We start from the raw sequence: 11631 nt of genomic DNA on the forward strand, positions 1-11631 counted from the left end.
CTGCCTCTCTCTCTCACACTCTCTCTCTGCCTCTTTCTCTTTCTCTGCCTCTCTCTCTGCCTCTCTAGCATTCTCTCTCTGTCTCTATTTCTCTGCCTCTCTCTCACACACTCTCTCTCTGCCTCTTTCTCTCTCACTCTCTCTGCCTCTCTAGCGCTCTCTCTCACTCTCTCAGCCTCTCTCTCTGTCTCTCTCTATTTCTCTGCCTCTCTCTCTCTCCCTCTTTCTCTCTTACACTCTCTGCCTCTCTCTCTCTGCCTCTTTCTCTCTCACTCTCTCTCTGCCTCTCTAGCTCTCTTTCTCAGCCTCTCTCTCTCTCTGTCTCTCTCTATTTCTCTGCCATAAAAATGCTGCAGATCAATGTTAGGACCCACTTGACAGCCTGTCTGTCATCTGTAGGAGGGCATTGAACTGATCAGAACAACGCTCACCAGATTATACCCTGTTAATGAATATGTTATCAAAATATTTTAAATCAAAATGAATAATAAATGTGTATTATGTAAAAATGAACCAGAAACAATATCCAACTTAATTCTGGAACTGCAGTCTTTTTTAAGAAACTTATTCTTGTATGAAGTCTCTCAGTTCGTATGTAGAAAAACGTATTCTCCCTCGAATAAAACAATATATTACGCTACACAATATAACAATATATTACATTACATTAACAATATATTATATTATTTTCAACACGATGACAAAGATGTCCATTTTACTTTTATTATAAATTTCTTACATTTTTTTAAATACTTTCTTCACAAATTGAATTGTTCAGAAAATAAACCTTATTTTGAATTATTTCTGTTAGAGTTACAATGTTATTATAAGATGGTAAAATGATGCAAAAATAGTTAAGCATTTGATAAAATCTTTCATTTCTATAATTTAACACGGTAATGTATATAACTATAATGCTATATTTCTTTACGTCGTTGTCTTTACTTTTATTCTTTTCTCTCTCTTTTTTCCCTTGTTGTACATTTCTTTGAACTCACCATGTGTTCATGTTTAAAAGTTTACCACAAATACTCAATTATTAACAAATCTGTGCAAAGAAAAGTCTATTCTGTGCTAACTAATGTGGCATGTTGTGTCAGTGTTTACTTGTTTAACATTTTTAATCATGTCTAAATTAAAAAAGACTCAATTTTATGCAGTTCTTGCTTGGCTCGTTTTTTGCCCGAGAGTGTGTATTCATGCATGTAGTTTATTATTTATTTATTAATTTTTCTTAGGCCTCTGCAGAATGAGGCTACAGGTATTGACCTGCAGGTTCCACTGTATCAGGAGGTGCGGGGTCCCATGATGACAGGCCATGTGGAATACCAGATCGTGGTGATCACCCGCCTCGCACCCTTCAAATCTTCTAAACACAAACCAGGAGATGTTGTCCAGTTTGTGGTGAGTGGCTGATTTCACAATCTAGAAAAAGAACTCCGTGACTAAAGAGAAACTTATTAGATGGTAAACCTGATTTCACAGACAATGGTCTGTTTTTCTTCTAATATTTTCTATTGGCCAGGATCATGTTTTGATCCTGTTTGGGTCCCTATGCAGTCCCTAATAAAAATAAGTTGTGGTTTATTACATATAGTGGTTCATAATTAATAATTCTGGTTAATAATTCTTCAGGTGTCAAAGAAGTACAGTGAAATTGATGAGTTTTACTCCAACTTGACTGCCCAGTATCCCAGCATCCATCTGCCTGCCATGCCCCGCAAAGCACTCTTTGTGGGAGAAACAGACATCCGTGAACGGCGAGTCTCCTTTGATGAGCTTGTCCGCTTTATTTCCAAACATCCGACTCTCTCTACCTGTCCAGAGCTAATGGAGTTCTTAGGTGAGAGACCTGGTGATGTCTGTGCATTGTATGTTTGTATTTAAACCATCAGTGTCATCACATTTGCGTTAAATATCACAGGAGGAAAAGGTGCACTTCATGATGTGAAAGCTTCCAATACCCCTGATGTAGTGGAGGACGAAAATGAAGACGATGGGTTGGATTTCTTTGGAAAAGATGAGGTACCTACCACTCAGCCCGAGCAAGTGAACAAGCCAGTGAAAGTAGGAAAGGCAGAAGAAGAGGAGGAGGAGGAGGAAGAAGAAGAGGAATTGTTTGACCCCTTAGGCAGTGTTAGGTAAGAATATAACTATAGAGTGTACACATTATCCCACATGACAAAGCAAGTGGAGTGTACTGTCCAAGTTGCACACACCAGATAAGTCCACTAGAGGGCAGTACAGCATTTGACAATGACTAGCCATATTTTATTTAAATCCTGCTTTAAAACTGCATAGAAAGTTTTATATAATTTATTATGCAAGAGCATTTGAAAACAAATGAGAGAGCATAAGCAGCAGCAGTACTACAACTAAAAATACACAGAAGCTATGTCATTAACCTTAATGTTTTTTGTATCTGATATTTAGCTAAATTTAAAATTTCTTGGGATAGACATCCATCATCTTCAAATCATCCTACCACAGTACCAATTATATACATATTATTTATGCCCTTCACTAATAATGGCACCCTTGGTAAATATGAGCAAAGAAGGCTGTGAAAATTGTCTTTATTGTTTAACCTTTTGATCTTTTGTTAAAAAAAATCACAAAAATACTCTGCTCTCATGTATATTGAACAATTGCAAACACAACTTATGTTTATAAAAAATATCCTTGTTAAATATAGGTGTGCAACAATTATTGGCACCCCTAAGAATTCATATGAGAAAAATATATTTCAAGAAAAAAGCCTCTACTCTCATCCAAAAACAAACTCAAGCGTCTTCAGTTTGCCAGACACTACTGGAACTTCAAATGGGATCGGGTTCTATGGTCAGTTGAAACCAAAATAGAGCTTTTTGGCAATAACCACCAGAGGTGGTTTTGGCTCACACAGAGAGGTAGCCATATGGAAAAGTGACACTATACTGTAAAAATACCACTATCTTTTGGATGAGATGTCAAACCGAGGTCCCGACTCTCTGTGGTCATTCCCAGGGCACTTCTCATAAAGATTATAGGTGTATTACCCTGGTGTCCTTTCAAAATATATATCATGGCCCCTTAATAAACTTCATCCCTGAATTGGCTACATCACTGTCATCTCATCTCCACCAATAGCTGGTGTGTGTTGGGTGTTCTGGTGCACTATGGCTTCCATCACATCATCCAGGTGGATCATACACGCTGGTGGTGGTTGAGGAGATTCCCCCCCATACAATTTATATTTTAAAAAAATCTAAGGAATTATTAAAAGTACCTCATGCCCACGGTTAAATATGGTGGTGGCTCTTTAATGTTTTGGGGCTGTTATTCTGCCAAAGGACCTGGACATTTTGTTAGGATACATGGCATCATGGACGCTATCAAATATCAACAGATATTAAATGAAACCCTGACTGCCTCTGCCAGAAATCTTCAAATGGGCCGTGGTTGGATCTTCCAGCAGGACGATGATCTAAAACATACATCAATATCAAGACAAAAATGGTTTACTGACCACAAAATCAAGGTCCTGCCATGGCCATCCCAGTCCCCTGACCTGAACCCCATAGAAAACCTGTGGGGTGAACTGAAGAGGAGAGTCCACCAGCATGGACCTTGAAATTTGAAGGATCTGGAGAGATTCTGTATGGAGGAACGGTCTCAGATTCATTGCCATGTATTCTCCAACCTCATCAGGCCTTATAGGAGAAGACTCAGAGCTGTTATCTTGGTAAAGGGAGGCAGTACAAAGTATTGACTAAAAGGGTGCCAATAATTGTTGCACACATTTAACAAAGATAAAAATTTTTCTTAAAAACCTGTGTTTTGTTTGCAATTGTTTGATATCCATGAGAGCAGAGTATTTTTGTGAATTTGAACAAAAGGTCAAAGGGTTAAACAATAAATACAATTTCAAATAATAATCGTCATAAAAACTCTGGAACTATGGGATTTATGTTGTGATTAAAAAAAAATCAAAAATAAATCAAAATAATTGAGTATTTTAGCATCTTCAAAGTAGACACTGTTTTTGCCTAGAATTTTCTCAACCAATTTCTGCTTTTTAAACAGTGTTAAAGGAGCTCCAACCTACACTGGACTCTTATTGGCTGCTTTTCGGAATATTTCGATCAAAGTCATCATTTTAAAAAAAATTATTTTTTTGTAAATAAAATTTTTGGTTTATAATGAAAGAAATGAATATGTTGTCACAATTATATTTTTGCAACACCGATTTCATACATTTAATCATTCACCTTCAGATATATATATATATATATATATATATATCAATTCCAGTGATACCAATATTTATGTTTCCAATGTAAAATATGATATATTTTTTTTAACTGATGGTTGTTTTAGTAATTTAGTGGTCTGAGATGGTCAACATTTTAGTGCTGCTCAGTTTCCTTTAGTGCTTAAAATTGCTTGTTTTCTGGCTTGTTACTGTGTTTCACAGTGAACACGGTTCCATAATTAAGGCCAGAAATCTGTCTGTCCATGTGAATACATTCTTAGTAGACAAGGTTGGCTGAACTTAGTTCAACACAAATTGTCTCTTTCAATCATAAGATTACACGTCAAACTTATGCTGCGCTGTGTTTATAGGATTTGTACTGTTAGCAGTGTTTGCTGCCAGTGTCTTCGGAAGTCTTAAGGATTTTTCTCCTCAGATGTTGGCTTGATGCCAGCTGTGTGACAGGGTTTGTTAAGTCCCTCATGTTGCTTTATTTATATATTTATAAATGTTTTTTGGGGAAAAGGGGGTATTTAAATTAGTTTGTCTGCGTATGAAGTACTGTGATTATTTAGTGCCAAATTTTTATCATTGAAATGAAAAGTTTTTAAACACGTTTAAAATCCAATCAAATTGCTGGAAGTGTTTTAAATGGCAGTGAGAATTTTCCAGAGTTGCATTAATGCCTGATAATTAGTGCAGTGCTTATGTTTACACACTCTTAAGGCCAGTGGTGAAACACTTTTACACCCTGTAGTGCAATAATTTAAACATGTCCATGTACTCAGAGTTTCAGGGTCAGTTTCTCAGCGAATCCTCTTTAATAAATGTGGAAAATCCTGTTTCTAATAACACTAGGCATTTTTTAAAATCCATTTTCATCTTTTTGTGGTTCATAATGTAACTAACCCTCCTTTCATTATGTCTGATTTGTCAGTTTGATGTTACTGGACGTCTTCCAGCAGTACACGCTCTTCAGCACTGTCCCAAATAAAGATACTATAAAAGGCCAATCATTTGTGCTATGTTTTGGAAAACTCTCACCCTTATCTCTCGATATGGAAATGCTCTTAATAAATCCCAGCTGAGAATTTTCAAGAAGCCGATGAGGCACCCTCACAAGACTTCTCTTAAAATCAAACAAATGCTTGTCTCTCTGCATCATTGCCCTGCACTGACTCGAATGGTGTCACTCACCTGTGTGTATTAGTGAATTAAAAAAGGAAATGGTTATCTGATTCATTTTGAATTTAATGGTTACATATCTAGCAAGTTACTGTTGGTTAAAAAGCAGTTGGATTTAGTCATGTGAAAACGTGAGCAGATAATGTTTTAAACCAATTGTCGAGTGTCTAGACTTTTAAAATAACTCTACTGTTAAATGTTATTTGAATACTCAGGGATAACCACCCTTCCTGGAACGATAGCAGTGTTGTGTCCAGGAACATGGCGCACTGATGTTTTGTCTCAAATTCATAAGGCTGACCTTTACTACATCCCTTTTAGTCACGAAATTACTTACTGGAATGGAACTGGACTATATTGCTCTTGTTTAGGGAATGTCTGCAATTTGTTTTACCAAGTTATGCAGCTGTTTCTCCGATGTGACCCTTTCAGACAGCCCCCTCCACCCAGATTTTCTAACAAAGCACCCTTTCTGTTTTAAATCACAAGCCTTTATAGGCCCTTCTTTGGCTTTAGAAAGGACATGGTATGTGGAACTGAATGGTGTAGGAAGTCATTTGTGTTGTTTATCGATGTTCTGATGGGAAGGCTTCTGCTAGTTTAGAGTAAAGGTAAATACACAGTAGATCACTGGGTGTGAATTGACAATGAGAAATACTATTTTGTTTAGACACAGAACCAGTATGATGATATTATATCATATAACCTATCAGATGATATTATATCATGTAACCTGTCTGTAATATTGAAATTTCATTTATAGTAAAATGATTGAAAAATAATACAGTAATACCCTCATCCTCTTTATGTACTTGAGATTTCTAAAGTTATAAGTTGTGCTTATAGGTCTAAGAAGCCTAAGCCTGCCAAGCCAGCACCAAAGCCTGCAGCTAAACCCAAACTCTGTCTGTTTGATGAGGAGGAGGATCCAGACAAGGAGCTTTTTCAGCCTGCAGTAAAGAGCAGTGAGTACGGCTTTTCGATTGTGTTACACCAAAAATGTATGACTTAACATGCATACACAATGTAAATATCTTATGGGAAACTTTTAAAGTGCAGACCATAAAAAGCACAGGGTGACATCAAGCTTTTTTTTTGCCTCCCAACCAATCAGGTCACAGTTAGCAAGGCAAACAAGAAAAACAAACATGGATGATAGAGTGCCGCTTTGATTAGTGAGTGAACATAAGCAGTCTTCCTATGCTTAAATTTACACAGACTCAGGAGCATGAGTAGTATACAAATTTTTTTTCAAACTTACAGTATAGCAAATACAAGGAGTATAATATCCACCTGGCTTTTTTAGGACATTCACCAGTACTCAGTCTGATGTCCCACTATAACTGTGACTACATACAGTCGTCACATGTTGATTTTCTGCCTCCATTGCGACTTCGAAGGCAAACAACCATCTCATCACCAGATATTTGTTAATTATGATCATTGTGTTAATTATGATTTTTAGAATGATAATTATAATCCAAATGGCAAGCAACGCTAGTTATGTAGCTAATACTAGCTAGGACTGCATTTGTAGGGTTCTTGTGTGCACATGGCAGGAGCCACATTCTTCATATCAGCACAAACGAGTATCTCAGACCAGCCAGTGTTCTGTTTAAAAAAAGTGTGAACATATACTAAGACTGAAAAACCAGAAAACCGCAGTTGGGTTTGATGTATTGTAATGAATTTCATCTTGCCTTCACTGTACCTACAGCTGATGTGAACTTGTTTGAGCACCTGGATTTAGGTGGAACTGTCTCTCTTGGAGACTCTTTGTTGCTCCCTTATGCTTACCAGAAGACTGAAGCTGCTGCTATTACAAAACGAGATGAAGACGTGGATGAGCTCTTCAGGTCAGTCGTTGTGTCTCCTTAACTTTCCTGCAAGGTCTTGAAGCCTTTGTGTCCTGTAGTCAGGGATAAGACTGACAATCCTGAGAGAATAGCCCATAAATTCCTCCAAAAAAGTATTTTTTTTTTTCTACATTTGGGCCGATACGGTTTCAGCCCGCTTTGCTGACACACCCATAACACGTCTTCAGCAGCGATTGAGAAGGCACAAGTGAAATCCAGTCACTGGTGTAATGAACACAAGCAAGATGGATTACTAAGAAACTAAAAGTAGATAGACTAAGCACACATTGTCCAGCCAAAGTACAAATTGCACAAAGGATTAGATTTTAATAACAAGGTTACATCTTGAGGAAACATGGCATGAACCCATTAGAGCATTACAGACTAGAAAAACACAAATCTTGTGACCTATCTGCGTTCTGTGTGTGTGTAATAGTTTGTCTCACATCATTTTTATTCCATGATCGATGTGATCATGCGATATAATGCATTGTTCAACCCTAATAGATATTAAATTAGAAAAAAAGGACATTTCTTTACCCCTCCCATGTAATATCGTGACCAGCTGTCACTACGTGTGTTCATTTGCAGGCATGTACTTGGTAGATCGATCACCCACTAAATAATCCACGCCTACTAGCGTAATAGCTTGCTGAAATGGCCGTAATTTGTTATAGTTTAAAATATGACATATATGAATAGTCAGTTGCATGCATTATGTTTTGACTACACACTCAACTAATCAGAACGCCAGTGTTTGGCCTCATATATCAATATTTTAATAAAGTTGTATGTAAATGTGTGTGTGCGAATGTTTATTACCTGTAATATACAAAGCGTGTTTTTGACAGCATGTAGTGATGCCCACAAATCTCCATAAAACTTCAAGTGCACAGACAACTGGGAGCATGAATTGAACGATCAGGGTACAGGCTGAAAGACAGAAATTTTCTAGTTATTTTGACTCACTTATATATCCCTGAACATATTTAATAATAATAATAATAATAATAATAATAATAATAATAATTGAGCTCTAAATCTTCTGTCATTGAATGTGAAAGTGTTTACAAGATTTGAAATGGTTTGTATCTGAACATAATTCTCACTGGGTTATGAAGCAAGGCATTTGGATGTTTAACTTGTAGGCATTTTGTGTTGGTATTTATTATATAAATAAATCCAGAGGGAGAGCACAATTCATTTGCAGGCCAAAGACCAGAATTCATATCTACTCTCTCAAATGACTCAAAGATTACTGTTGTGTTCTCACTTTTCCCTTCTGTTAGGGTGGAGGAGGATTTGGACAAACTTTTAGCGATCAGTAAACCACTGCAACCAAAGCCAGCTGTTCCCCCGAAACCAGCAGTGAAAGCCAAGCCGGTAATTCCACACAAGCCCTCCTCTGTGGCACAGACTGCCCGAACTCCTCCTCTGCCTGCCGTGGTCCAGCCAATGGATCAGCACGACATCTTGAAGTACATCCAACAGAACGAGGCTGCGACCAGTGAGGACCTGGACCTTTTTTAACTTTGTGGATCAGGGACAAGCCAGGCAAAACATTTCAGCATAAACACTAAAACATTCTTCTGCTAATCTTCATCTCAATTTAGACACTATCACAAAGACAGAAGGTTTTTGTTTTCCCTGACATGTTGTTGTTTTCAAACTAGTATTAGTACCCAGACAGCATTTTATACATTTTCCACCTTATTCACCTCAGATCAGAGGTCTTCAGAATTTTCACCTAACCATGAACATCATAACAAATAGCCGATTATCATGCTGAAATGAGGCCGGTATTTTTCACATGGATCCTAATTATGAAGTGCACTAATGTGCAGTTTTAATGAATGTCAGTATAACAATGACATCCTCCCGTTGATCAATTTATAATATATAATTCATAATATAAATTGACTAATGAGAGGATGTCATTATATGATATTCTATGATATTATTACATTGTACAGGGTGTCCCAAAAGTCTGCATACCAAAGGGGAAATGAACACGTTTTAGCAAAATGTCTTCCAAATTTTTTTTTAGTTTATTATATATTTTTTCAGGTAGCCTTTAAGAACGCCTTTGACAAAAGAAGAACGTATTGAAATCATTGTCATGGCTGGATCGGGAAGCTGTCGCGAGGACTTTAACAGGGAACATGGCGAGCACATCACACACGACACTATTACCAAACTTATTAACAAATTCAAAAAGACTATAAGTATTGCGGACCAACCGAGAAGTGGATGTCCACGAACATCTACTGACGAAGGCACAACCGACGTGGTGCTGGAAAACATAGTCCCCGATGTATGGACATTTTGAGACACCCTGTATTGTAGGAAAGGACCTTAATAAAAATTATTTTGACAATGTGCAATTATTTTGACAGCATGGCACTTATTTTGATAATGTACATTGAGTTGATTTTGATGATGGAAATTATGGTCATCTTTAATAAAGAAAACAAAAACGATGGTATTATTATTACTAATTTGTTTAATGGCATATAGACAACACTTTACAGTTTTTGATTTGTGTAGGACATGTGATCTGTGTAGCTGTAAAGTCATTTTTATACCTATAAAAATGTTTATTTACTTAATAAACACCCGTACTTTGTAGCATTTTGTACTCTTTATCTTCTTTTTGTTTGTCTGTTGCTGAAATCAAACACAAGGTGGCGATAAAACATTAGCTGCTCATATGAATTAAAGTGTGGCTCATTTTATGTTCAGTGTACATCCAGATAATGTTAATCAGTGAATTAAAAACATAATGTACATATGTACAGTATTCTATCAACCTGCTAAAGACTTCACAGGATCCCCCCCCCCTTTTTTTTTTTTAATTGTAAAGAGAAAAGGGGTTACGGATGGGGCTTTTTTTAAGGCTTGATTGCATAATGATCAGTCAGAGTCCGAACCATTTGAGGGCCAATCCCACAGAGGGCTTCCAGTGAATTATTGCATGGCAAAAGTTTATTTCTAGCTCTAATTACCTAGAAGCTATATTATTTCCTAAGCTGGGTAGTCAGTTGGAAGTTCCTACTTGTTCTACAACAATGTTATGATTACAGTCTCTATTACAAAGAAGTTTTAGGGAACTAACCTTACGGAAGTTAAAAGTTCTCCAGGGTAAGGGTATGAGTCGTGGCAGATTTTATAACTATTAGCGGAACGGTTTGTGTTTATCAGAAACTTTTGGTGGATGGTCTGTTTTATGCACATGTTATGTGTCTTGGAAGTTATTCTAATGTTGACTTTAATAGCAAACTATGACTCATAAAATAACTTAATTTATTTGATTGCCCAGTGCCAGTATGTGACCATGAAGCTGGTGGAGGAAATGCCAGAATGACTTTGCAGAAGTCAGAGGTGTAATGATTCTGGCCTGAGAAACAGAAGCCCATTTATCACACATGTATCATAAAATGAGAAGTAAACTGTGATGAGATTAGCCGAAGCAAGCTAATGTTATGCTAACCGCTGTGTGTAAACTCTAAATTTAGCTGTGTTTGCTAGTAGACGAGCTAATGTTCCCAATTTTATGATTTTTATTTATTTATTTATTTTGGAGTTCGTTTCCAAATTCAGTTATTTATTCCTAATGCTGTGTTCATTCTTAGTTCTCTGAGGACAGTTTACATTTGCATGATTTCATTGCTCTAGGGAGCAATAGATGAAATATGTGGCACATTGAATTAGTTGCTTGCCTGTATGAATGTTCTTGAGTTTTTCCAATAGCCAGTTATTCATTCTCATTAATGAAGTATTCAGAAGGAAAATTCAGTTTGTCTGTTTTCAGTTATATCTGTGTATTTCTGTAAATTTGGTTCATTTTGTAGATTTGAATTATGAATTAACACAATATTGTGTGGTATTGTGATACTACTTAGTATCTTGGTGTAGTGTCGTATGTAAGGTATGTTTATGGTATCGTGACAACCCTGCTCCTAAGATGTAATCTGATAACATATTAACTTATTAAGATAAATGGAGACACAAACTTTTGCCAATAGAAAAAGATCTGTTATTTCCTACATAACCCAGATACTTTAAAGTTTCATATAAGTTTTTTGCATATTTTTTCTGAAACACATTTTCTCATCTGTTAAGCAGATGCAGGTATTAAATATAGAGAAACTGATGTTAATGTGGGAACATATATTTTCGGTCCAACTTTCCTTTTAATATAGTTATACCAGATTACTGTTGTGGCACCTTTCGTTCCAGTTAGAAAAAGAAAAAAAAAAAAACACTGAAAAAGCACTTTATGCCAGTGCCAAAATTCTTTCCCCAATGTATCTAAATAAATAACGTGGTAAAATTTGAAGTACAGCTTCAAATTCT

General features: G+C 36.5%; 1 protein-coding gene across 1 annotated transcript in view; it reads left to right on the forward strand.

The window, feature by feature from the left end:
* Nucleotides 1-9906, forward strand: part of hs1bp3 (HCLS1 binding protein 3) — an 11410-nt gene extending 1504 nt beyond the window's left edge. Inside the window, exons 2-7 of the mRNA XM_053632967.1 lie at nt 1239-1404; nt 1636-1843; nt 1925-2141; nt 6266-6384; nt 7137-7275; nt 8565-9906. Coding sequence (XP_053488942.1) covers nt 1239-1404; nt 1636-1843; nt 1925-2141; nt 6266-6384; nt 7137-7275; nt 8565-8805 — 1090 coding nt within the window. The 3' untranslated portion in view covers nt 8806-9906. The remainder of the gene's footprint in view (nt 1-1238; nt 1405-1635; nt 1844-1924; nt 2142-6265; nt 6385-7136; nt 7276-8564) is intronic.
* The last annotated feature ends 1725 nt before the right edge of the window (nt 9907-11631 follow it).

The sequence above is a fragment of the Ictalurus furcatus genome, chromosome 9 (assembly GCF_023375685.1).
Source record: "Ictalurus furcatus strain D&B chromosome 9, Billie_1.0, whole genome shotgun sequence".
NCBI classification, from domain to species: domain Eukaryota; kingdom Metazoa; phylum Chordata; class Actinopteri; order Siluriformes; family Ictaluridae; genus Ictalurus; species Ictalurus furcatus.